This window comes from Coturnix japonica, chromosome 10 (assembly GCF_054131305.1).
Source record: "Coturnix japonica strain WE chromosome 10, WE-NBRP24, whole genome shotgun sequence".
In the NCBI taxonomy this organism is placed as follows: Eukaryota; Metazoa; Chordata; class Aves; order Galliformes; family Phasianidae; genus Coturnix; species Coturnix japonica.
The window spans coordinates 4,400,429-4,426,760 of record NC_140672.1 but is presented as its reverse complement, the minus strand read 5'-3'; the positions used below and the strand labels follow the sequence as shown (position 1 = coordinate 4,426,760).

The 26,332-nt window shown below is 50.4% G+C and overlaps 4 protein-coding genes across 5 annotated transcripts; 2 read left to right on the top strand and 2 right to left on the bottom strand.

Moving 5' to 3' along the window:
* The first annotated feature begins 3,164 nt into the window (after nucleotides 1–3,164).
* LOC146759163 (olfactory receptor 4M1-like) lies at nucleotides 3,165–4,127 on the top strand. The gene has a single exon (XM_085509913.1). It carries the CDS (start codon nucleotides 3,165–3,167, stop codon nucleotides 4,125–4,127), a length of 963 nt encoding a protein of 320 aa, XP_085366039.1.
* A 3,634-nt stretch (nucleotides 4,128–7,761) lies between these two features.
* On the bottom strand, nucleotides 7,762–11,581 carry LOC146759162 (olfactory receptor 10AG1-like). Its single transcript, XM_085510261.1, has one exon. It carries the CDS (start codon nucleotides 9,590–9,592, stop codon nucleotides 8,657–8,659), a length of 936 nt encoding a protein of 311 aa, XP_085366387.1. The 5' UTR covers nucleotides 9,593–11,581; the 3' UTR covers nucleotides 7,762–8,656.
* A 636-nt stretch (nucleotides 11,582–12,217) lies between these two features.
* On the bottom strand, nucleotides 12,218–16,630 carry LOC146759161 (uncharacterized). Its single transcript, XM_085509912.1, has 7 exons — nucleotides 16,502–16,630; nucleotides 16,378–16,386; nucleotides 16,031–16,315; nucleotides 14,897–15,028; nucleotides 14,387–14,791; nucleotides 13,983–14,076; nucleotides 12,218–13,462 (listed from the first exon to the last, which is right to left on the bottom strand). Exons 1-6 carry the CDS (start codon nucleotides 16,628–16,630, stop codon nucleotides 14,032–14,034), a joined length of 1,005 nt encoding a protein of 334 aa, XP_085366038.1. The 3' UTR covers nucleotides 12,218–13,462; nucleotides 13,983–14,031.
* A 6,458-nt stretch (nucleotides 16,631–23,088) lies between these two features.
* Nucleotides 23,089–25,947, top strand: LOC146759160 (uncharacterized). Of its 2 annotated transcripts, XM_085510590.1 has the most exons (5): nucleotides 23,089–23,202; nucleotides 23,550–23,737; nucleotides 24,023–24,113; nucleotides 24,442–24,507; nucleotides 24,599–25,947. In XM_085510590.1, the coding sequence occupies exons 2-5, from the start codon at nucleotides 23,684–23,686 to the stop codon at nucleotides 25,768–25,770; spliced, it is 1,383 nt and encodes a 460-aa protein (XP_085366716.1). In that variant the 5' UTR covers nucleotides 23,089–23,202; nucleotides 23,550–23,683; the 3' UTR covers nucleotides 25,771–25,947. The 2 variants fall into 2 exon arrangements, with proteins under 2 accessions (XP_085366716.1, XP_085366715.1); XM_085510589.1 differs by having other exon boundaries at nucleotides 23,089–23,737.
* The last annotated feature ends 385 nt before the right edge of the window (nucleotides 25,948–26,332 follow it).

Here is a 26,332-nt window from a genome sequence, read left to right as displayed (position 1 = left end):
ACAACTCCATCCCAAAGGCCACCCACCTCTCAGGGGCGGCCAGCCCTCACTGAGCCCCAGCTCTGAGTCATTAAGGCTGGAAAAGAACTCCAAACAATCCCCTCATCCAACCACCCATTGCCCACCAGCACTGCCCGCTGTCCCACATTGGTGGAACACCTCCAGGGACGGTGATTCCACCACTCCATGGGTGGGAGCCTCAACTGCAATGCAAAGGGGCTTTGATTTTCTTTCATTTTCTAACCAACTTTTCTTTACCCACAAATGCAATGCCCAGATGAGAATCATGTACGGCAAAATAAAAGATAATAATAAGTATTAATGAACAGTTGCTAACAAACAGCTGATGACTTTTATTAAGGCCCACAGGAATCAGAGCTGTCAGCACAGCTGCGTGCCATAATTATAAACCACTGCCACTGGAGCCAAACAAACACTGCAGTCTCAGTAGTCCCTTAAAGAGATAAAGAATCCCAAGAGAGCAGAATGGGAGGATATCTCCATCCTCTGCCACTCGGTGATCCGCCCCTATCAGTGGGGCAGTACCAGCTGTGGGCTGATACACACATGGAGGGAGATGTAGATGTGAGTAGGTCCATAGGTCAGCAGTCATCAACTCCATGCACAGCACTGCTGGATGCATGAGTGTGTGGGAGAGGAAGAGAGAGAAGGCTTCAGAGCAGGGTGATGGACTGCCCACAAAGGTCCTGAAAGAGAGGTATGTATTGAAGCTGATGATGTATGTCTGCATGGGGTGGGCTTCAGAAATGAAGTGAGCTCAGTGAGGAAGGAAAGTGCCTCAGGCTGTGCTGCTCTCCCAGCACAGGACAACAGTGTGAATAGATCACTTTGAGGTCCTTTCCAACCCATGTCATTCTATGATTCTATGATTCTGCAACCTATCAGTACCCTTTCAACCCAACCCAATCCAGCTGTTCCAAGGCTCTATGATCTTTAAGGACCCTTCCAACCCAACCTTTCTGTGGTTCTGTGATCCTTACGTACCCTTCCAACCCAGGCCATTCTGTGGTTCATTGATCTGTAAGGACCCTCCAACTGCAGCCCAAACATACTGCCCCAGCTCCAACACTATGGGTCTCTGTGGGTCTCTATGGGTTTCTGTGGGGTAATCAATTCCAGGAATCAACTCAGAGGTGCATGTAATGCAATTAATCCGCTTAAAGACAGAGTTGGGAGTCAGTGGGACATTCAGAGCAGAGCCCAACTGCATAAGTACAGCATTCGCTGTTGCCTAATTACCCTAATTATCCCATGATTAATTAAAGAAGGAGATGAGCTGAAGGTTGGACTCTGGTCTCAGTGCTATTTCCCCATCTTAATTATTCTGTGATTAAATAAAGGAGGTGATGGGCTGAAGATTGGGCTCGATGGTCTCAGTGCTCCTTCCCTACCTTAATTATCTTATGGTTAATTAAAGACTGTTTCAAGGCACAATGTGAGGTTTTTAAGGAGCGCTTTGCTCTCTCAGCTGGGCATATGGCTGATTACTGATGGATTAACTGGGTAGAGATATTTAGATAATTGTTTTTTCTTCACATCTCCAATGTTCTGATGGCCTCACTGAGGAACTGGGATGTGTTACAGGATTTCTGTGGGGAAAAGTGAAAGTCTGAATGCTATACCAGCACCCTCAGCTGCACTGAAAGATGGGGAGAATAGATTAGTGTAGAAAATACTCAAATTAATGCATTCCAGGGAAAACCCAGGATGGAATTCACCATTCCTTGGGATGGCTGCAGTGACACTATGGGCTACAATGGTGTTCCGGTGTTCCATTGCGAACTGCTTTGCAGCTGTCAGATGAGTGCACCCCACTGACTCACAACAGATGGGAGTGCTCCATAATTGGTTTCCTTTTCTAATGAGTGGATGTGATTTTAGGCCTGGAGGTCAATTTGGGTTCATTTGGGGACATTTGGGGGGCAATTTTGGAGAATTTGGAGACATTTGGGTTCAACTTGGATACAGTTTTTGGGTAATTTGGGATCAATTTTGGGGTAATTTTGGGCAATTTGGGGTCAATTTGTGAACAATTTGGGACATCAGAGGACGTTTTTGGTCAATTTGGGTCAATTTGGGGACAAGTTGTGTCCGTTTGGGAACAATTAGGTGTAATGGGCCAATTTTGGTATATTAAAGGACATCTTGAGTCAATTTGGATTTATTTATGACAATTTGGGGACATTAGAGGAAATTTTGGGTCAATATGGAGACAACTGGGGGAAAGTTTTGTCAATTTGGGGACATTTTGGTGGTAAATCAGGACAATTTGTGGACATTTGAGGACATTTGGGGGCAATTTTGGAGTAATTTTGGGCAATTTGGGGTCAACATTGATCGTTTTGGAGACATTAGAGGACATTCTGAATCAACTTAGGGACAATCTGGGGCCATTTCAGGACAATCTGGGGACAAAATGGTGGTTGTCATTGCCTGGAATGTGACACTGTCTTGGTTGTATCAGACCTCTCAGATTCCATCTCTGCCAACCTCAGCAAAGCAGACAGCTGTGTCATCAGACCTCCATGTGCCCTGCATTGTGCACAGAAAGTTAGAGCCTTCACCTTCCTCGTGTTGTCCACTGCATGGATGTTGAACTCAGTGCTGTGCTGTACAGCATTCAGGAAGAGAGATGCATTTGGTAAAGTTATCTGAAAGGGCTTCAGCTACAATGTTGTGCATCTGTTGGCTGATTCTACACATGGAGATGGAATTGCTGTAAGTCTCAGTGCTCCCATCACAAAAGCTGAGTGGATTTGTAAGGCTTGGGAGAAAAGGAATGGCATTGACCTCTGTGCAGCTGTTGGTGATGTAAGAAATTAGCTCAAACCACAAAGAGCAGCACTACAGGAGACTGCACTGATGGCCTACAACCTAGAATCAATTCTGGAGCCAGTTCCCAGAGAGAGAAAACATGGACCATCCCATCATGGGCTGACATTCAGCTCCCAATTGCAGTACAGAGCCCACCTCAGTGGGAATCTCTACTCCCAGCTTTCAAGTATTTCCCCATAAGGAGTTCCATCACCCCAAGCAATGCTTGTAGGATGTGCATAGTGTAAGTACAGCCCATGTTGCTGTAATATTGCAATATATTGCACTGGTTTATTTATTACTGTTTGTCAGTGCTCGCAAGAGTCCAAATGGAGCACGAGAACTCAACAACAGTCAGAGAGTTTGTTCTGCTGGGATTGTCCCACAGCCACGGAGTGCAGTCGGTTCTCTTCTCCTTCTTCCTGCTGTTCTACATGGCAGTTCTCCCAAGCAACGTCCTCATCATTCTCACAGTTTGGGGCGATTCCCAACTGGGATCACCCATGCACTTTTTCCTGGCCAATCTGGCATTCCTGGATATCTGCTACTGCTCTGTCACCCTACCCAAAATGCTGTCTGACTTATTCTCAAACCCAAAGACCATCTCCTACAACAGCTGCATGGCTCAGCTCTCGTTTCTTCACTTCCTGGGAGCAGTGGAAGCCTTCTTGCTCTTGGCCATGGCCTACGATCGCTACGTTGCCATTTTCAAACCCCTTTGCTACACCATGCTCATGAACAAGACTGTTTGCTGCACCCTGCTTGGAGCTTCGTGGGGCAGCGGCCTCATTCACGGCATCGTTCTATTTGCTCTCACTATCACTCTCCCGTTCTGCGGCCCCAACATCCTGGACAACTTCTTCTGTGACATCCGACAGCTGGCAAAGTTGGCCTGTGCCAACACTGACACAGTGGAACTGCTGATGTTCCTCAACAATGGCTGTATCATCATGGTGTGCTTTGTGCTCCTCCTCATCTCCTACACAGCCCTAGTGTTGAAGCTCCGGGCATTCTCCTCTGAGGCCAAGAACAAAATCACCTCCACCTGCATTTCCCACATGATTGTGGTTTTGGTCACCTTTGGCCCAGCAATTTATATCTACGTCCTCCCCTTCCGGGCCGTTCCAATGGAAAAAGTCATTGCTCTTTTCCATACAGTCATCTTCCCTTTAATGAATCCCATGATCTACACGCTGTGCAACAAGGAGATCAGAAGCTCCATGGGCAGGTTTGTGCACAAATACTTGCTGTGGTGTGGACTTTTGACAAAGTATTTTGGAGTAAACAAATGAAGGTCGCAGTCGTTATCCTTCAGGAAGTCTTCTATAAAATAAAGCCCTGTGGTGATACTGAAACCCATACAGAGTGATTCAGGGAAGAACCAACCCATACAAAGGAGTCGGCTGTGTGCCATGAAATTATCATTAAGGATCTATTAAACTTATTAGTAGTTATCTGGAGGATGTTGAGGGTTTATAGAGCCCTTCATGGAGTGCTGGCCCTGATTCATTGGTTCAAGACTTCAGTTTCCAGTTGGACACCCACTATTGGAGCTGCCTTCTTGTTGGGCTCCTTCATGACTCAGCCACTGCTTTCCCACTAGGCCTCACCCAATCAAGCCACCCCAATTCTGTTAGGCCCCACCCTCTCCCACAAGGCTACACCCATCCCTCAAAACCACGCCTGTCTCTACAAGGCCCCACACCTCTTCCCAAAGCCCTGCCCCCTCCCATGAGTAAACACCCACCCCGATGAGGCAGGCACCCCCAATTGACCCTAACGGTCACCCCCAAATGACCCTGAAGTGTCCCTAAAGTTACCTCAATATGGCCCTAATGTGACCCCAAATTAATCCCAATGGTCCCCCAAAGTCCTCTTGAATCTGCAAGCAGCAGACAGCTGTTTAGTGAAAATGGGAGGCAATGCAAACACTACTTTACAGGACAATGCTGATATTCCTCCAACACTTCTTTCATTTTCACTTTGAGGAACAACAAAGCATAGTTACAATGTCCCCTGTGCTTGCCCTGCAGTCTGCTACTTTGTCTGCCTCTAATCACCCCAGTAATCCCATTTGTTTGGAAATATGTCTTCAGAAAGTGTGGTTTTCTTAACAGTGTCACTTCCTTGGGCAGCATCTACATGGAATGAACTCCAGATACTTCTGCCCACAAAGCCCTCCAGTAACACCCCAGATGGTGCTGCACCCAACAGCTCACAGTGCTCTCAGTTCTCATATAACACTGCATGCAGTACAGAACCAAGTACAGCTGTGATATGGGGTGTTTATATCGCACAGGCTGTGAACAATCTGTTCAAGTTTATGACCAATCTCATGGGAAATAGCTAATTAAGTAACTGTAGGATTTAGCATGTGAGCCTTCCCCTCCCACATATTGACCACTCTCCTGAGCTGGGTGTCCCCCACAAGCTCCCTGTGAGCACACACTGCATTCCAGCATTCACTCCTTAGTGAATTAAGCAGCACTGGCCTTATTGTTGATCCCTGATGGACACCACTACTTTGTTCTCACCTGCTTACCCTCACATCTCTGATAATTGCTTCTTGAAATTGGTCCAGGCAATATTCCATGCACTTTATCACTGCATTATTATTATTATTATTATTATTATTATTATTATTATTATTATTATTATTATTATTATTATTAGTGTTGTTGTTGTTGTTATTATTATTATTACTATTATTATTATAAATAGCCAGCCAGTTTGTTGGTAAGGCAGCTGTGGAAGGTGTTGCACCAATCATGAAATCATGGAATCACAGAATGGCCTGGGTTGGAAGAGATCACAAGGATCATGAAGCTCCAACCCCCCTGTGGCAATCAGGACCAAGAATCCACATTTAACACTAACCTGTCTGCCCAGGGCCCCATCCAACCTGGCCTTGAACACCTCCAGGTATGGATGGGGCATCCACAGCCTCTCTGGGCAGCTGTTCCAGCACCTCACCACTCTCAGAGAAAAGAACTTCCCCCTGACATGCAACCTCAGTCTTCCCTCCTTCAACTTCAAACCATTTCACCTTGTGCTGCTGCTATCTACCCTTTCAAAGAGTTGAGTCCCCTCATGTTTTTAGGCTCACTTTAGGGACAGGAAGGCTGCAGGGTGGTCACCCTGCAGCCATCTTTTCTCCAGGTTGAACAAGTCAAGGCAAACGAGTCACAGTCTTTCCTTCATCCACAATCCCAGTCACCTCATAGAATCACAGAATTGCTCAGGTTGGAAAAGATCTTCAAGATCCTCAAGTCCGGCTGTAAACCAACTGTACTACCTTAACTCAAACAACCCTCTTCTAAACCATGTCGCCAAGCACCACATCCAAATGGATTCTACTGATGGATTTTCACCACAAATGACAGCATGTTTTTCCAGACCAAGTCAGATAAATAAGAAAATTTCAGACTTCCTACTCAAAACTTCAGGTCCTTTGGAAGGGTGAATAGAGACAAATCAGAACTGGAGAGGAAAGGATTTGCTAAAGTCTCTTTGGATCCATTGTCCCCAGTGTAATTAGAAATAAGTATAGTGCACAGTGCCATTACATGTTTGCTTACATTGCTTCTAAATGGCAAAACTGACCAGGGTTCATTTTAAGATTTGCTTTACAAACTAAGCACAGATGAAGCAGAAATCACTTATGTGGAAGGAGTCCTCCACTGACATAGCTCAGCAGAAGTGAACATCTGCCTTTTGGGTGTTCCCAACAAAAAAAACCACCATCCATTTACATATCTCCTGCTGCAAGCAGCTGCAGTTGTCTGAAGTACAGCTGAGAACAGCAGATCATCTCAGCTTCATTTTAAATGTCTTAAATGTGGACTGAAAGTTCTGGAGTTGTGCAAAGATGTAACTGGGAGTGAGCTGAAGAGAGCTGAACAGACTCCTTGACAGAACTTATCACTGTGAAGCCTTGGGAGTCTGCAATGCAAGACAAACTCAAGGGATAAACAGAAGGTTCTTTTGTATGTACCGTTAATCTTTTCACAGTTGAGAAACCTTTCATCCTCTATCACTGTTGTTTGGGAGAATTTATGGGCAATTAGCTGATTAGAGGAATTTATTGTTTGTGAGTATATGAGGTGTATGTTGAACACTATGAAGGAGCTCTATTTTGATGCCACAGTAAACTGAGAGAGCTAACTGGATGGAGCACCAACAAATGCCAAAAACCTTCCCTCCCCTTCCCTTCCCTTCCCTTCCCTTCCCTTCCCTTCCCTTCCCTTCCCTTCCCTTCCCTTCCCTTCCCTTCCCTTCCCTTCCCTTCCCTTCCCTTCCCTTCCCTTCCCTTCCCTTCCCTTCCCTTCCTTCCCTTCCCTTCCCTTCCCTTCCCTTCCCTTCCCTTCCCTTCCCTTCCCTTCCCTTCCCTTCCCTTCATCCTTCCCTTCCCTTCCCTTCCCTTCCCTTCCCTTCCCTTCCCTTCCCTTCCCTTCCCTTCCCTTCCCTTCCCTTCCCTTCCCTTCCCTTCCCTTCCCTTCCCTTCCCTTCCCTTCCCTTCATCCTTCCCTTCCCTTCCCTTCCCTTCCCTTCCCTTCCCTTCCCTTCCCTTCCCTTCCCTTCCCTTCCCTTCATCCTTCCCTTCCCTTCCCTTCCCTTCCCTTCCCTTCCCTTCCCTTCCCTTCCCTTCCCTTCCCTTCCCTTCCCTTCCCCTTCCCCTTCCCCTTCCCCTTCCCCTTCCCCTTCCCCTTCCCTTTTCCCATTCCCTTCACTTTCTCTTCACTTTCTCTCCCCCTCCCAGAGGGATGAAGGAGGGACTAGAAAGACCACAACAAAGTAGAATTTGTGGGTTGAGGTACAAACAATTTTACTGAGGTAGAAAAAATAATTCAGGGGTGTGTGTGGGGGGGTGGGTGGGGGGGAGGGGGGGGGGAGAATAAGATAATAAAATTCTGATGTTATTCTGATAATAATATTTGCATATTGACATATATACAAAAGAAGTTTTTTTTCCACATGATGTCATACAGAATGAAATACCCCTTTGGGTTGTTGAGCTCAGATCCTGGTGCCATAGCCTCCCAAATCCTTCAGCCTCCGTGGCTGGAAGAACAACACATGAAGCTGAGGAACTGAAGTGGCACTGCTCAGCAGCATCAAAAACATCAAGGTGTTCCAGCACTGCTTTTCTCCTGAAGTCAAAGCATCCCAGCTGAGCCCAGGATGGTCCCCACCCCTCATTCCATGTTGCTTACAGATTCAATGCTTACCCATACATTCCAAATAACTGTCATCATCTTTCCTGTTGCATTTTTTTATATACACACACAGATATCATTCCCACAGACTACAGGCCATTCCTCTAAATTGGCAGTGGTGTTCATTGACTCCATGCCTTTGGCATCCATGTGTCATAGCCGTCATTCAGGGCAGGTAAGATGGAGTGTAGTGTTGGATTGTTGTGTGCTGGATCCAGCTGTGGTTCTGTGAGAACTCCTTTAACCTACAGAATTCTGACTGGAATACCACTAATGAGGAATCATAGGAAGAGCAATCATAGGAAGGATAATATGCAGCATAATATGATAACTAAGAAAAAACTGAATGTAGAGACTTGAAAAAGCCAGGGAGAATGGATTCCTCATTTCCTGCCCTGTGATGATGTGACAGAGAATCCCCATGCATCCTTCTCTTATACTATATAAAATTTGATTCCTTCTGGAAGATGTGGTGGCTCGTGGGATAGTGCAGCAGATCTGGTGGTGCCTCATCTGGAGGTGTCTGAGCCAAAACTGGATGCCAACACACAAGCAGCCAAGTGCTCATTGCAACTATTGAGGCGTATTTCACCCACTCTGCATTATCACTTTCCCCACAGTAGTTTTCTCAGGGCGATCCTCACTTCCCTATTCCTCATGCCATAGATGACAGGGTTAAACATGGGGGTCAGAATCGTGTAAAACAGGGCAAGGTATTTGTCAGTGCCTGCAGAGTCCCTTGAGCTGTGTTTGAAGTACACGACCATGGCTGAGCCGTAAAAGAGAGTCAGCACTATGAGGTGTGAGGAGCAGGTGGAAAAGGCTTTGTGTCTGCTCGGAGCAGAGTGCATCTTCAGTACCGTCCTGATAATTCTAACGTAGGAAACAATGATCATGAAAAAGGGAAGGACAACAAATAGCAGGATGATAGCGTTCAGGGTCACACGGCTCCAGAAGGTATCTGCACAGGCCAGCTCCAACAGAGGGGGAACATCGCAGAAAAAATGATGGAGGTGATGGGATGCACAGAAGGGCAAGGTGAACACTTGGTAGGTCTGGCCCATTTGTATTGGTATGGCAACCATCCATGAGCCGACCACCAGTCTGACACAGAACCCACCATTCATCACCAGGCTGTAGCGCAGGGGGTCACATATGGCCACGTAGCGGTCGTAGGCCATGACAGCCAGCAGGAGGCACTCAGTGCTTCCTAGCAAAAACAGGAAGTACAGCTGGGCAGCACAGCCAAAGAAGGAGATCCAGACATCTCCCGTCAGGAAACACACCAGCATTTTGGGAAGAGTGGCTGATGTGTAGCAGATCTCCAAGAAGGACAAATTTCTCAGAAAGAAATACATGGGGCTGTGGAGACTCAAGTCCAGCGCTGTAACCAGCACAATCAGGCTGTTCCCAATGATAACTGTGACATAAACGAGCAGGAAGATGGTGAAGCACAATCCTGGCAGCCCAGGGGGATCAGAAAATCCAAGAAGAAATCCAGGTCCAGCAGTGTGATTCTTCAGGATATTTCTTTGGAGCATTTTCTCTGCATAAAACAACACCAACAACACTTTGTTAGAGAATGCCCATCCACAGCCATGTACAGCTCCAGCACACAGCCTACAGACAACAGAGCAAAATGGACATCAGGATCAGGAGAACTTGACCAAAATCTGAATGCAGGTATGGAAACCTAATACAGTCCAGTGGGAAGATACAAGATGGCAGTCAGGACCAACCAGTTGAGCATGGAGCATAAAGTCCCATGTTTGGTCCTCCTTATAGAATAGTTGCCTATGCAATGCCCCGAGCATGCAGTGCAGCCGTGAGCTTCCAGCCTCATGCAGCACCCCGAGCAGCAAAAGGCCCCTGTGCTGCTGGGGGTCTCCTTCTCCACCCACATCTCCCTACAGATACCTGTTCAGCTCCCCAGGCAGGCTGAGTGCTGAGCCTGGCTGGCGGCTGAGTCCCTGCCCCGGCACACTGCCCTGGGATGCAGGGATCCTTGCTCTGTATGACACTCCTTTACACTTCCATAGGGACAGGATTCAGTTGAATCCATTCAGGCATCTTATCCTGAGGTTGTAGTCCTGGCTCCTGGAGAGGACTCAGCTCCCTCCCATGCCTCCCACACAACCAGCCGGACCAGCACTGACCACACATCTGGCCACAAGCAACTGCCCCCTGCATCCCTCCTCTTGCACAGCCTTCTTTCTGCTCCATCGCCATTCATTCCCATCTTTGCCTGTTGCAGACACTCTCCATTTATCAGTTCTCACTGACTATGTTTCCCTCTTGGATCCCCAATGCTATCCCCATGCTGGCTGTACCTCCCTCTCCCTGACGGAGCTGCCATCTGTGTCACACGGGTTGTGCTGCACTCAGTGACATCTCTGTGTCTGCTGTGAGACAAAATACCCTTAAATAGGACATCTCCTTTTTTGGGCAGCAATCCTTGAAACCATCTGCAACACTGAGACCTCCCTAAGGAGCAGTTCAGGCCTTGAAGATGTGGGAAATGGCTCGTTAGGTCTTTCTGTACTGTAATGAGCCCCACAGCGTATGTGGTGTACATTAACTACGGGGACTGAGAGAAGACTGATGTAAGCAAATAATGGAGGTGCAGTCAAAATGCTGTCCAGAAATGTTAAGAGCTGTAACTGGTCCCTGTGAGGCCATTACCAAAGTCAGCTGTGTTAGAGCAGATTTTTGCCTACTGAAGCCCTTCTCCATTTCCTCCCCACTCCTGGATCAGACAGTGGCACTTCTGTACACAGTGGTTCCTCCAACACTGAACCCTATTATCTACAGCATGAGGAACAGGGAGATCAAGCACGCTCTCAGGAATGTGTTGCAATACGCACTATTCCAGCTTCCATAAAGTGCACATCTTCCTCACTGGATTCCCAGCGATGGTTTTTTACATTTTATGCATCTTCGATTGTTTGTGTGTGGTATAGCAATCTGCAAAAAAAATGTTATCGAACATACAAAAAAAAATTATTACACTTCTTTCCAACCTAATTTCTATATTCTCACTCCAAGAGGTCTTGTAAACATGGAACCAGATTCCCTGAATAGGTTAAGAGATAAATAAAATGCTTTCAAAGACGACTTTTCTGTAGCTCTTCTCTCTTCCTGCCTTATCTGGATCTGGGGGAGGTACAGCCACGGACAGCAGCACAAGGTGCTCTTTTCATTCCTGCTCTCGTTACACTGACACAGTGCTCTCAAGTCCTCGCATTTGTGCTGGCCTGAAGGTCTTGTGTGTCTCACAACAGTCCTGTTGCCTCTACAATAGCACTCTGGGTCAGCAGATAGTAGTCGGTCCATTGAAGCCAGCAAGGGTTTAATCTCCCTCCTACTTAGCAGGGATTCCTTGTCGGACTGGAGGTGGTGCATAGCTCTGTGGTTCCTGGCCAGCTGAAACACGGGCCAGCACAGAGTCATGGTCCCATCATCAGACCTGATGTCTTTGGAGACTGTGTCAAACGAGCCCAAGGTGGGAGTCCAGACACCCTGCGGGTGGAAGAGAAAGCACGGGCGGCAGGGTTACGGGCTGGCTGCAGGAAGAGCTGGAGTTGGTCCTGTGCAGAGACAGAGCTCAGCAGCCCCCACCTGCTCTTCAGAGGCACAAGGCAGGGCAGCGGAGAGGCTTTGGGAAGGAGCCGTGCAGCCTCCTCCCTCCCCTTGACCTCCCAAATGCAGCACAGCAGTCAGGGCAGAAGCAGCCTGATGGAACCCATAGGCTTCCTGAGGCTGGGCTCAGCCCTGAGCTGCAACCCTGCCTACCACATGCATTCCTGCATTTGCAGGAAGCCCATGGGATGCACAGCAGGGAAATGTGGGGTGAGTCTCCTCTTGTGCGTGCAGGGGAAGACTCAGAGGAACTGTAGGCTGAGCTGGACAGGGAGAGGAACCCGACAGCCAACACACCTTGTGCACCAGCAGCTGCTCTCGTACATAGGTGGCCACTACATCCCAGATGGCAACTGCCTCTGGAGGGCAGAGGAACATCAGGTCACACTCTGCATCTGCCACTTCCCAGCAGCCCGACTGCCTTGGGCTGGGTGTTGCCATGTGCTTCCATGCCCTAAAGTCCACCCCCTGCCCTAAAGTCTAGCGCTGTTCCCCACCAGGACCAAAGCCACTATAACTCAGAAGGATAGATGGCAAAATGGTGTTTATTGGGGGTAGTTAGCATCTTATATACTTTCATGACCTCATCTACAACCCCCTGAGAGCACGTCTGAAATATGCACCCAACATACATCACAGGGCAGAGGACACAACAGGGGAGGTACTGCCACGTCACATCCCGAATCCTTGCTAATACCTACAACACCCAGGAGGGAGGTGGCAGATAGAAAGTGTCGTCTCCATCCCCAGCCCCACACGCAGACAGCCCCGAGGTGGTCCCCGTGCAGGGCCTCTCCTGCTGAGCACCAAGATGGGCTGCAGCACCGCTCCCGTGGTGGCTGTGGGCATGTACACCTTCAGTATCACTGCATATCAGACCAGAGGCACAGCCCGCCCTGGGGCCGTTCTCGCTCATCCCTCGGGCAGGCTGGCCTCACCATGAGATGCTGAGCCCGCCGGCGTCTGAGGCTCTTCTTGTGCTGGCCTGAGCTTCTCGCTCCTAGACGTCTGTCATCTGGTGACCGGGAGCTCGGTGGCTGCAGTGCTCACTTACTCCCTTTGGACACTGAGGGCAGGCTGGCCTTCGAGCATGCTGAAGACCACGGGGTGGGTTTCAGTGCCCTGACTCGGCCCAGGTCTCCTGCTTGGCCTTGGGTTCCACTTCAGCCATGGCTTTGGCTGGATGCTGCTCAGGCAGAAGACAGCTTCTCGAGGAAGTCATAATACAACTTCATTTCAAAGGTCAGACCATCAATGAGAAGCACTCCGACGTCCTTCTGGACCACAGCGATGTTCTCCCCATTCTGCAGGCAGCTGGGAAGCAGCAATACAGTGCTTTGGATGCACGTCTGCACCCTCTGCCGGCTCACAGAAGCAGCTGTGGATACCTGGCTGTACTACAGGTGCTCCACCTACCTGTGGGCTGAAAAAATACCACAGACGGTGCTGATACGGTTGCTGTTCCACAGCAAATTTCATAGAACTGCTTCTAAGGGACATCACTTAGAACGGCCCCGTTTTTGGACGGGCTCCTCAGACAGTCTGCTTCTGAGAAGGGATGTGGTGGCCCTCTTTGCCCCATCCACAAAGCCAGCAAGGGTTTAATCCCCCCTCCTACCTGACAGGGACTCCCTGCAGGACTTGAGGTGGTGCACAGCTATGAGGTTGCTGGCCAGGTGAAACACGGGCCAGCACAGGGTCACGGTCCTTTCCTCCGTCTTGATCTCCTTGGAGATGATGTCAAAGGAGCTGAAGGTGGGAATCCAGATCCTCTGCGAGTGGAGGAGGAAGAAAGGGCGGACACGTTACAGGCTGGCTGGAGGAAGAGCTGGAGTTGGTCCTGAGTGGGGACAGAGCTCAGGAGCCCCCTCCTGCTGTTCTGAGGCACAAGCCAGGGCAGCGGAGACAGCTTTGGGGCTGCACAGCCCTCTCCTTCCCCTCGCGCTCCTTCCCAAACGCACCTCAGCAGGGAAAGACGGGGTGAGTTTTCTTGGCAGTTCTGAGAACTCAGTTTGCCACTGTTACCCTGGAAGGTTCCCTTTCCCATTAGGCCCACCTGTGCCCTGTTCCTGGTACTGGGATCATGCTTTGTAGGGTCCGTTTGCCCAATATATCCTCTTACCTTCCCTTACAACCAATTTCCATAAAATACTAAACAGCAGAACAATGTGTCCATATGGGCGTGCACCCACCTGTCAGCTTGCTCTCTTCCCTTCTAAATCATTATTGCACTCCTGTCCTCTCTAGAATATTTTAAAGGTTTTGACTCAGGTTCAGAGACCTTAAGCTTACCGTCTGGAGCTGAAGCCTTCTTCAACTGCCTGTTCTGCCACATGATCCATCATCTTATTCCCTGTTTCCTGTACAGTATTGTCTTTCTGATGTCCTGTACAACATAAAATAGCCATTCGTAGACACCATATCCCCCTACCGCCCCCGATAGGCCCCATATTCCTCTCACAGCAACCCATTTCCTCATATCCTTTGGTATCCCCCCACAGCCCACTACATCCCTATATCCCCCAGAGTGAGTACTATACCTATATTATACCTATGTACCTAAGTTATATCCTATACCCATCCCACTGCAACCTACAGCCCCATACTACCCTATATTCACCCCTCCCCTGCATAACCCCATATAACCCTGTACCCCTCTACAGCCCCATATTACCCCATAACCCCCACGACCTCACCTGCTGCCTTGCTGGAAGGGGAGGTTTGGCAGCAGCTCCACTCATCAGGAAGTCCTCCAGAAACTTCCTTCTTTCCTCCTGAGCAGGAGACTGGATGCAGATCTGACAACAGAGGGCTCCTCGGGCAGGCTGGGCTCGACACGAGATGGTGCTGCTGCTATTTCCTTGGCTTGTTCCCGCGCTTCCCTGATCTTCTGAACCCTCTTCCGGAGAAGCTTCACCAAGTCGCAGGCCAGATGGTCTGTGTCGGGTCTCCTTGGGTGCAGCCCTTGAGGAAGATGGTGGCTCTTGGCTGCAAGCTCCACCCTCACGCTGGGCTTCCTCTGCTCCTCCTTCTTCAGCGAGGAAGCTGACACGTCTTGTTTGGCCCAGCTCTTCTTGGTATTCCGTTCCCTCCTGGCCCTGCTGCTCAGATACAAGTACAAGTGCTGCTGGAGAATCAGTGCAAAGCACAGCCTGAATAGCTGCTACCTTGCACTGAGGAAAGGCTGAGATGCACCACGGCCTCACCTGCTGCCTTCTTGGAAGGGGAGCTTCAGCTCCATTCATCAGGAAGTCCTCCAGAAACCTCCTTCTTTCTTCCTGAGCAGGAGACTGGATGCTGAAACCTTCTCCAAACTCATTATTAAACAGCACCTGGACCTGAAGCCCCAGGAGAAAGCACAGTTCAGATCCAAGACCAAAAAACAGTCATATTCTAGCACAATACAATTCTAATTCCGATTTAAATTTCAGGACTAGCATTTCATCCACCCTGCCATGGAAGGGGAAAAGGGAGGGAGAAAGGGAAGGGGAAAGCAAGGGAGAGCCTTCTAGCCCCACATGCTCCTATAATCTACTCTATAGCCCCATACAACCCCAACAGCCCTGTATCCCACTACAATCCTCCTACTGCCCACCCACAGCCCCCTAGAGACACATATCCCCCATAATCCTCCTATAGCCTACCCAGAGCACCCTACGCCCACGTTTAGAACCATAGAGCTTCCCCACAGCCCTATATAGCACCCCAGCTCCCTATAGCCCCAAGATCCCCTGTAGCCCCCCACAGCCCAGCATCAGCCCTGGATCCCCTCCACAGTCATCTATACTCTCCCCAGAGCCCCCGCTCTCCCATATACCCCTATACTTCATCAAAAGTCCCAGACAACTTTCTAGAACCCCATAGCTTTCTATGCCCACTAGCAAGTTCCCCATAGCCCCATATACACCTACATCTACCCCTGCAGTCCCCCTAGCACCCTACAGCCCCATATCCTCAAATAAAACCCACACAGCTCTATATCCTTCTAGAGCTTCCCAAAAGCTCCCTAGAGCCCCACATCTTTCCCAACAGCCCCCTCACACATCTCTATATTCCCACCTCAGCTACCCACATCCCCAGATCCCCCTACAGACACCAGCAGACCCCACATTCTCCTCACATCCACCCATTTCCTCATATCCCTTGGGATCCCCACACAGCCCACTACAACCCCATCTCCCCCACTATTCACCCCTAGATCCATCCCACTGCCCCCTACAGCCCCACATTACCCTGGACGCTCCCTACAGCCCCCCCACGGCCACACATTACCCCACAGCCCCCTCAACTCCCCCATCCCCCCCAGTCCTCCCCCACTGCCCCCTACACCCACAGCCCACCTCAGCTTCCTCTCGCCGGCCCCGGCCCGGCCCCGTTCTCCCGCACACCTCCGGCGCCGCCGTCCTCAGCCCCGCTCCCGTCGTGCCGCGGTTCCGTCTCGGTGCTGCCCGGACAGCTCCGGCGCGCAGCGGCTGCAGCGGCGCTGCCATGTGAGGTGACCCGGGCTGCGGCAGCGGCTTCAGCCGAACGAAGGGAGAGCCGGGGGGCCCCGAGACACAAGATGGCGGCCGCTCCCGCGCGCGGAGCCTCAGCCAATCGGAGCCGGCGGCGCTGCCTGGGGAATCCTACCAGGCCAACATACAACCTGCCCGGGGCTCGCTGCCAGGCGACAAAATGGCTGACTGACCTGCTGGGCCTGTGAGGCCAAAAGCCAGCCAAAAAGTTGGGGGGGACCTTGCCAGACCTGAAGCTGGTCATGCGGTTAGGGGGCCCTGCCAGGCTAAAAGCCAGCTGTCTGCTCTGCGGGGTACTGGCGGGCCAAAAGCCTGCAGGCTGGGGTCCCTGCCCAGCCAAAACCCATCAATCCCGAGGCTCCTTGTCAGGATAGAGGCCTGTTGTCCGGCCTGTGGGGCCTGGGTTACCTTGCATTCCCTTAGCATAGTTAGTGAAATAAGTTTTCCTCCTTAGATGGTTGCTGCTGCTCTCTGTTTCCTTGCGCCCGTCTCCCATCTCCCTACCCCTTTCCCTTTTCCCTTCCCATTTGTCGTGGGCCGGGGGCCCCACGGCCCTACTGCCCCTCCTCCCCTACCCCTGGCATGGGCAGATTGATCCAGATAAGTCCAGGACAGAGATGTGTGTGTTTCTGAAATCTCTGTTCCACGTGGTTGCCATGCGACAGATGGCAGCAGAGGGGCACTCTGACCAACTGCTGTCTGACACGGAAGCGTGTCTGAATTAAAGGTGTGGGACTGAACTCCTGTGTGCACAAAACATGGCACCCGCTGACATCCTTTGTGCCCTGGGGACGGTGCTGGCCTCTCTGACTGTGGCTGTGGCTTTAGGGCCTGAAGCTGGTGCCGGCCTGTCTGGCTGTGGATTTAAGCCCCATGGCCGGTGTCAGCCTCTCTTGTTGTGGTTTTCCACCCCAGGGCTGGTGCCCGTCCCTCCAGACGTGTTTTTATGTCCCAGGGCCAGTGCTGGCCTGTGGGGCTGTGGTGGGAATGCAATGTTTTTTTCTGCATTAGAGTTTGAACAGGGCAATTAGCAGCATGTTTTAGAAATACAGTTGCTGAATTATGGGATCAATTCTTCCTTGCCAAACTGCAATCATTTTTAAATGTGCCAGCTGGACAGCTTTTACCTCTGCAAACTGACTTGATTCTCCCTTACCTTCAGTGGCCTCTGCAACCTGTCGTGTGGGGCTCCACACAGCAGCTTTCCATTTGCGATGCTTCCCTACAATACGACATGATCCGTCTGTGAATAGGGCATATTTCTTTTCATTTTCTGGTAATTCGTTGTATGATGGGGCCTCTTTAGCACATGATACCTCTTCTGCTGGTGATGTTCCAAACCTTTTATCTTCAGGCCAGTCCATGATTACCTCTAGGATTCCTGGACGATTGAGGTTTCCCATTCGTGCTCGCTGTGTAATCAGCGTAATCCACTTGCTCCAGGTGACATCGGTAGCATGATGAGTGGAGGGAACCTGTCCTTTGAACATCCAGTTCAGCACTGGCAGTCGAGGTGCCAAAAGGAGCTGTGTTTCAGTCACAACTACTTCGGAAGCAGCCTGAACCCCCTCATACGCGGCTATGATCTCCTTCTCAGTTGGAGTGTAGCACTCTTCAGACCCCTTATATGATCGACTCCAGAATCCCAGGGGTCGGCCTCGGGTCTCTCCTGAGGCTCTTTGCCACAAACTCCAAGTGGGGCCTTTCTCTCCAGCAGCAGTGTAGAGGATGTTCTTTACATCCTGTCCAGTCCGTACTGGCCCCAGGGCTACAGCACGGGCTATCTCTTGTTTAATCTGTTCGAACAATGAGGCTGTAGTTTGGAATGTGCATCCTCCAAAAGCCTACTGCACCCAGGAAAGATTGTGTCTCTTTCTTGCTAGTTGGTGGAGACATGGCAGTGATTTTGTCGATCACATCTGTTGGGATGTGACGACGTCCATCCTGCCACTTTATACCTAAGAACTGAATTTCCTGGGCAGGTCCTTTTACTTTGCTTTGCTTAATAGCAAAGCCGGCTTGTAGAAGAATTTGGATGATCTGCTCTCCTTTTGTGAAAACCTCTTCTGCTGTATCACCCCACACAACAATGTCATCAATGTACTGCAGTTGTTCAGGAGCACCACCCTGTTCCAGTACAGTTTGGACCAACCCATGGCAAATGGTTGGGCTGTGTTTCCACCCCTGGGGCAAACGGTTCCAAGTATACTGAATGCCCCTCCAGGTGAAGGCAAACTGTGGCTTACATTCTGCAGCCAAAGGAATAGAGAAGAAGGCATTGGCAATGTCAATGGTGGCATACCATTTGGCTGCTTTTGACTCCAGCTCGTACTGGAGTTCCAACATGTCTGGCACAGCAGCGCTCAATGGGGGTGTGACCTCATTCAGGACACGGTAGTCTACTGTCAGCCTCCATTCTCCACTGGCTTTACGCACTGGCCATATGGGACTGTTAAAAAGTGAGTGAGTTTTACTGATCACTCCCTGATTCTCCAACTGGCGAATCAAATCATGAATGGGGAGCAAGGAATCCCTGTTGGTGCGATACTGCCATCTGTGCACTGTCTTTGTAGCAATCGGTACCTGCTGCTCTTTTACTCGTAGCAGCCCCACAACAGACGGGTCCTCTGACAGGCCAGGCAAAACAGACAGCTGCTTAATGTTGTCCATATCTACAGCAGCTATCCCAAAGGCCCATCGATACCCCTTAGGATCCTTGAAATGCCCCCTTCTGAGGTAATCAATACCCAGTATACATGGAGCCCCTGGGCCAGTCACAATAGGATGTTTTTGCCAGTCTTTGCCAGTGAGGCTTATTTCAGCCTCCAGCACAGAAATATGGATTGATTCTATCCCATCATGACTGGAGGGCATTAGTGTGCACTGTGCACCGGTATCCACCAGCGCCTTATATTCCTGTGGTTCTGATGTGCCAGGCCATCGAATCCACACAGTCCAATAAACTCTATTATCCCTTTCCCTCCCCTGACTGAGGGAAGGGCCCCTCTATTGGTTACCTGTGATGACTGGAGCAACTCCACTGGTGGTTGGTATGTCTAGTAGTTCTTTCACCCGTGCTCGTAGTGCAGAAGTGGGCTGATCATGCCACTTCCTCATGTCTTCTCCACAGTCACGTAGGTAGCGCCACATGGAAACACGCAGTGCAATCGTACTGTTGTTCTTTGCTCGAGCTGGGAAGCGTGTGCGTTTAACAGCTGAGACTTTTGATGATGCAGGTGAGGAGTAGGACTGGAATACTTTGATCAGATCCTTCATTAGACCTGGTGGCCCGTACGAGGATTGACCTTCATCAGTTGTTTCTGATACTATTATGGGATCATTACGATTAGTTGATGGAAACAATTTCTTGCACATTTCATCTACTCGGTCTTCTAGCCGTGAGATGGCAGAAACTGCGGCATGCAGTTGAGGGAGCTGCTGATTGGTGGTTTGAAGCATTATAATCAGCTCAACAACTCGGGGCCATCTGTCCTTGAACCCTTTAGAACCTGTTACCAATGACTGTGCAATTCTCTCTGGTGCTGTACTTGTGATTTTCTGCCACATGTCAGGATCGGCCCTCACTCTCTCAGGGTCAAGTTCGCTTGGATCAGGGCTGTACAACATTTTCGCCATGGCCAATTCCCTCAGGCGCTGAATACCTTTTTGGACAGTATTCCAACTATCAAATTTAGGCTTCAAAGCATCCTTATAGGGGTACCTTTCTCTCACGGCTTCTAACAGCCGCAACCAGAGAGTGGCAGCTCCATCCGAACATCTGCTAATCCCTCTGTCGATACCTGTATCTTGGGCAATGCTTCCTAGTTGGCGAGCTTCATTACCATCTAGAGACAAGCTGTTGGCCCCGTTGTCCCAGCAGCGAAGCAACCAAGCAAGGATACCTTCATCTTGACATCGTGTGAACTCCTTTCTTGAGCCTTGGATTTCAGTCAGCTTCAGAGGTCGACAATAGGTGATTTCCTCCTCATCATCAGTCTCTTCTTCATGCCTCTTGGTTTTTGCCTTTGCTTTTTTCGGTACTGCTCCATGCCCGGCACCTGGGTCTTCTGCTGCCCCCCCCCTCTGCTTCTCCTTCTTTTTGTTCTAGACACATGGACACCCGTTTCCATTTCTTGCCTTCCACAGGGGCAACTGATATTGCTACTGATGCCTCCTGTGACTGATCAGAATTAACTTGGGCTTGAATCTCAGATTGGAAACTCTCTCTCTCCAGAATAGTATGATACAAAGCACGGTATGCATAAGCCAAACCCCACATAAGGTTTACCTCCTTAGATCTCTGACCCAAATACTCACTTAATTTCTTAGGGTCCCTTAGGTGTTCAAGAGTGAAATCCCATGACACTGCGGATCCCCATGCTTCTAAGACTTTTCCTAAACCTTTCCATATTCCCTGCCAGTCATCATTCTCTGGTTCTGGAGGAGACTTCCGCATAGAACGAATGCATAGGAACATAAATGCATTCATTGATAGTGATAACATGGATGCAAGTATGAACCCTATCTCAGTTATTGAAAGGCGTGTGGAAATCTGAGAACCTAAATAAAAAGGGTTTTTTTAGCCTGTACAATGAATTAAACATGGTGGTGTTTGTAAAATTGCCTGTTCCATCTGGGATGCAAGTATTAGTAAGATTCGCAATTCCATCTGGGATGCAAGTGTTTGTAAGATTCACAATTTCATCTGGGGTGTAGATGCCAAAATTCTGACTATACCACATCTCATAAAAGTACCAGGCAGGTGTCTCCATCAGTATCCACATTATTAGGCTATATACCTGCACAATTCCACAACACCAAATTATGGTGTTAATAGTTGACCAATACTTTAAGAAGATCATAATTGCTTTCAATCCCTTAAACAGAGCAACTGGGATGAAGAGTGGATTCATAGCTGGCAGGCTCTGTAAAAGTCAGAGCTAGCTAGCTTTGCTCTAAGGGAGAAAGAAATCCCTTTGTTTTCTACACAAAAGTTAGATAGCAATGCTGAGAATGTACAGCAGCCCTTAATGTTGACAATTTGTCTGGTATTTCAAGGTCATGTTCTCAGTGAGCAGCTACGAAAAGATAACACTCCCCTAACGAAGCTCTTTAAGAGCAAAGAGAGAGTCGTTCTAAAAGCTAAAAAGCTCTATGCCCGCATTCTCCACCAAAAATCTGTCACGGGTTACTTAGATTTACCTATGCCCGTGACAGGGGAAACCACCCCGTGGGCCCCCCCCCCGGGGCCCGGAAAGAAGGGGGAAAAAGGGGAGTGGGATAAAACAGTGGCAATCTAAGGAGGAAAAACTTATTTTACTAAATATGATATCAAAATACAAGATAACACAATATAATATAATTGAGGCTAACAAATCGAACGAAACAGAGAGAGAGAGTCCCCGAAAACCGAGAGGCCTACTGTGAACTTTAGGCGACATGGCTGGAACGCTTCCCACCCTCTGAGAAGTTCGAGAGAAGAAGGAGGGCACTCCAGCCTGGAAACGAGATTATATAGAGTCCTGGTCCCGTGACTTATTGTTACCCCTGTTGTTCTCTGGTATATGTAGTCTTCTTCTGTGGACTGCACATTCAATAGAAGTATCCATACTTTACATGATGTTATGATGTGGAATACTGATAGCAAAATTACAAAACCATGACACTACCCAATACCCAACATCTCCCTTCTCAGAGAAATAGAGAGCCCCATATGCAGACTGGACCTGGGCCATCAGGAATTCTGCTGCCTTCCTGGCATCAGGTCAGGGACATAACGAGAAAACTCCCAAAGCTGCTTAGGTCCACTGATTATTTTGCACTATTCATAGTTCAGGTGAGCAGTGATGAAATTCCTTAGAGAAGCCTACAAACTATGAAAAGAGATTTGAGGAGTTTAGGCCATTTAGTTCAAAGAGTGGGAGCTCAAGTGATTGTTTGTTCTATACCTTCAGGGCCAGTGAGGGACGTGGAGCAGTCTTGGAAAGCACAAGCAATGAATAATTGGATCAGAGGCTGGTGTTGAGCCAGAAACTTTGGGTTCTTTGATCACAGGGCAGTTTACTTGGCCACTGGCCTGTTATCCATGAATGGAACCCCCATATCTCAAAGGGGGAAATGAATCCTTGCACAGAAAACAGCAGGGCGTATCGAAAGAGCTTTAAACTAGCTATGATGGGGGAGGGGACAAAACAGGGCTCACCAGGGATGAGCCTAGGGGAATGCTGCTTGAGCTGGGAGTGAGGCAGATGCCGCAGCTGAAGTGTGTCTACACCAGTGCATACAACTTGGCTAACAAGCAGGAGGAGCTGGAAGCAACTGTGCATCTGGCAAACCATGACCTAGTTGCTATTACTGATCCATGGTGGTACCACTGCCATGACTAGTGTGCTGTGATGGATGGTTACAAGCTTTTCAGAAGGGATAGATGAGGAAGAAAGGTTGGTGGTGCGGCCTTTTATATTAGAGTTTTGATGTTATAGAGCTTGGGCTTCAGAATGATAAAGACGAGTGCATGTGGGTAAGGATCAGGGGGAAGGCCTGTAGGGGTGACATCTTGCTGAAGGTCTGTTATAGACCACCTTATCAGGATGAATTGATGGGTGAGGCGTTCTATGAGCATCTCACTATAGTCACACAATAGCCAGCACTCATTTGCTTGGGAGACTGCAACTTCCCTGATATATGCTGGGAATATAATAAAGAGCAGAGGTAGCAGTCCAAGAGGTTTCTAGATTGTATGGAAGATAACTTCCTTACGCAGCTGGTACAAGAGCCTAGCAGGGACAGCAGTGATGCAGACACTCACTGAGGTCACAACCGTTGCCGGGTGGGAGTGTTTGTGCCACAGCTGGTGAGCAGAGCTGGTGCTCTGGTGTCTGCACGCAGACTGAGCTGTGGGCCCTCCTTGGAGCTGATCACCCTGTGAGAGCCCATCTGAAGCAGCAGTGTGGCGTGTGCGTGATCTGGTCACAGCTTGGGCTGAGCAGGCCCAGCAGGTGAGCTGGGTTTGGTGCTGGGTGGCTGCCGGGAGGTGTCTCAGCAGAAAAGCTGTGCTGGGGAGGAGTTCCCAGCTCCAGCGGTGCCCCTCAGCACGGCTGTTTGCAGAAATGGGTTCTTGTTGAGATTCCATCCCGTGTTACGGTGAGGATGATGAAATGTCATTCCTCCCCTGGAAAACTGCTGCCGGGACCCCAGCTTCATGTCAGACATGACAAAGGAAGGAGAGCGAGGCCTTCCCCGAGAGCAACTTGTGCCTCACTGCCCCACAGATGGCTGGGTGCAGAAGAAAGCTGGGAAAATGCTTCTTCCTGACAGTTTTTCACTTGTCGCAACTTTCTGCAAGGTTCCTGTCCAAAAGGAGATTTTTGGGGTTCGAGGCAGTCTTAGGAAGAGTGAAGCCAGCTCTTTCCAAGAGCGGGGCACATTCCTGTGGAGAGATCCCCGGGAGCTTCAGCTTCCTCTGAGATTTCACCAGCCATGTCTCAGCCAGGAGATGACTGCTATTTCTATTTCTGCTCTGTGAGTGGAAAGGTATGGCTGGGTTTCTTTGTTTGGTTCTTCTTCCTTTGTCTCACTTTTAAGGGAAGGGACGGAGTGGGAGGAGCCCTACTGGTCCTTTGTGCCCTCAATAAGCGGTGGGGTTCTGTGCTCACTGCTGACAGCCTGGGCTAATGGCAGGAACGTGGCTCAGGCTGTTTTCCCTTAGTGATAAATAATGTCTCAGCACTCTGATATCCCATCTCTGGCACCATCTAGAACCTCTCTGCAAACTGTGGCTGCACGTTCCCTCCAATGTTTCTTCCTTTCTCTCTTCAGAAGCAGCCAGCAGGCTGCCAGAGATCCAGCGTCGCCTTTCAGAGCCCAGAGGGACGTGATAGGGATGGCCCGTCCTTACTGCCAGGCAAAAGTGAGTGTCCTCAGCCCTCTGTCATGAAGTGTGGAGGGATTTGACTGTTACTTCTGGGCGGGGGCAGTGCTGCAGGGGATGTCCTGTGTGCCCCGGTGGCGCAGTGGTAGGAATGCCGCTTTGCAACACGAGGGCCCGGGTTCGAATCCCCCTGGGACTGTTCTCACAGTGTGTTCTTGGGGTCTTAATCCCTGGGCTTGACAGTTACCTTTGCCGTCTTGATCTGTAATGGGAACCCAACGTCCACCAGAGATCTCTTGGTACAGGTTGAACATGATATGGGAGAGCTGGCATTGAGCCTTTGGCATTTTCTTGCTTTTCCCAGCAGTGGTGACAAGCTCGGATGTGCTGGAGGACATCACGGGCAATCCGGGTTTGCTCTCTTGGATCAATGGTGAGTTTGGGAGCTGCAGAACCCACAGGTGTGTGTTTGCACAGAGTGTGTGTGAGAAGTCCCCCAAACGGTGATCATCCTGCATTTTCAGATGTGGCAAGAGCTGCTGAGTTCCCCCACAAGAAGCCCAGCAGCCCTGCCCCAGGACATTTCATCGCTGAGCTCCCTGACAACCCCTGGGAAAGCACAGAGCTCAGCATGGAGGCACAGGCTGCCAGCAGGATCCCCAGCGACCCCTTCTGGGGGCTTCCACCATCCCCTGGGTTCCTGTCTGAGCTGCAGTGTGGGTTGTCACAGTTGCAGTCTGTCGTGCCACCAGCGAGTGCCCAGCTCAGTCCGCTGCCAACCACACTGGCTGTCACCACACCTCCCTCAGCCCAACCCACACAGCCCATCAAGGAGGTGCAGCCAAGGCAGCCCCAGGTGCTTCATGCTCCCTTGCCACCGTCACCAGGCTCTACTATCTGCTGCGTGGCAGATAAGAAAAAGAGGGGCAGCACCAAGCGGGCCAAACACCCTGCGCCTGCTGGCACCCCCGAGAAAGGGGAGAGTTCCCAGAAGGAGCAGCCCACCAGCAGCGCTCCAACCAAGAAAAGGAAGCTGCTGCCGTGCAAGGAAAGGAAAGAAAGAAAAGGCTGCAAACGCCCTCCTCGAGTGAAGCTGCCTGGGACCAGCACAGGAGGCAGCAGCAGCGGGCAAAAGGGCACTGCCAGCGAGCTGCATGTGCACCTGCGTGAATCCATCCAGGCCGTGCACCCGCTGGGGCAGAGAGTGACTGCGGTGGGGCCGGTGCGCCAGCCACCCTCTGTGCAGCCCCAACCCACACCCAGTGCCGGCCCTGCTGCCCTCCAGCCCCAAGACACAGGCCCAGACAAGGCAGTGCCGGCACCTCCAGGCAGCACGGCGCGAAAGGAGGATGCAGCCAAGATGACAGTGCAGAGCTGCCTGCGCCCATCACCACGGAGGAGCTCATTCCTGCAGAGGGACCCACTGCCACAGCTGCACCAGCAGCAGCCTCGGCCACAGCGCCCCGTGGACTTTGTGCCCTGCGTGGGGCCCCGGGTGGGTGGCCGTGCGGTACCCAGAGTGCTGGAAGAGTCGCTGCCCATCACAGCCGAGCAGCGGCTCGAGCGGGAGAGCATGAAGAGGCTGGCCCAGGAGGAGCGGCAGCGGGCGGCCCAGCAGATGAAGATCGGCCCCGTGCAGTTCCTGGTGCAGCGGGAGGTAGACATGGCCATAGCTGACATGTACGGCTACCTGTAACCCTGAGCTCCTCGCCGGCCCCGCAGCACCAGGCAGCAGCAGCAGCATTCCACGGGCACCAGCAGCAGCCCCATCCCTCCCCTCCAGAAAAGAGCCATCCTCCAAAGCCATCATTGCAGTGGGATGGGACACTGTCTGGGCACTCAGTTGTTGTGCGATGGCAATTTTAGGAATAGTGTTGTTTCTGTTACTCATTGTTTTCTATGATTTGTCATTAAATGCTTTGTGTTCCCTTTGCCATATCCTTCTGCCTGCAGTCATTTGTGCCATGTCACAGCCCCCCAGCTCCCATGGAGGGGAGAGGCAGGAGCAGCCGGGCCTGCTGTGCAGTGTACAGACAGCCATAAAGATACCTCACATGGCATTGTGGCTCCTCTGCCTTGTTTGGGGCCAGGCAGTTTTGTCCTCACTCAGCCAAGCCTGGACACCCAGAGCAGCATTTTCTGGCTGAGTCCAGCCTGCCCGAGGAGTCCCCCACCATCAGATCATGGCATGGGGTGCCCAGAACAGTCAGAGCTCCACTGGCGGCTGCAAAACAGCTGCTGAGTCTCATTTGGGTCAT

Bases quoted from the DNA above. Each gene is read 5' to 3' on its own strand.
- LOC146759163 (XM_085509913.1), top strand. From the start codon at position 3,165: ATGGAGCACGAGAACTCAACAACAGTCAGAGAGTTTGTTCTGCTGGGA.
- LOC146759161 (XM_085509912.1), bottom strand. From the start codon at position 16,630: ATGCTAAGGGAATGCAAGGTAACCCAGGCCCCACAGGCCGGACAACAG. The intron at 15,029-16,030 runs GTGGGCTGTGGG...CTGGGGCTTCAG, and splicing joins GCCGGCGAGAGGAAGCTGAG to GTCCAGGTGCTGTTTAATAA. The intron at 14,077-14,386 runs GTGAGGTCGTGG...TATGTTGTACAG, and splicing joins CCCTTCCAGCAAGGCAGCAG to GACATCAGAAAGACAATACT.
- LOC146759160 (XM_085510590.1), top strand. From the start codon at position 23,684: ATGTCTCAGCCAGGAGATGACTGCTATTTCTATTTCTGCTCTGTGAGT. The intron at 23,738-24,022 runs GTATGGCTGGGT...TTCTCTCTTCAG, and splicing joins TCTGCTCTGTGAGTGGAAAG to AAGCAGCCAGCAGGCTGCCA. The intron at 24,508-24,598 runs GTGAGTTTGGGA...CTGCATTTTCAG, and splicing joins TTTGCTCTCTTGGATCAATG to ATGTGGCAAGAGCTGCTGAG.
- LOC146759162 (XM_085510261.1), bottom strand. From the start codon at position 9,592: ATGCTCCAAAGAAATATCCTGAAGAATCACACTGCTGGACCTGGATTT.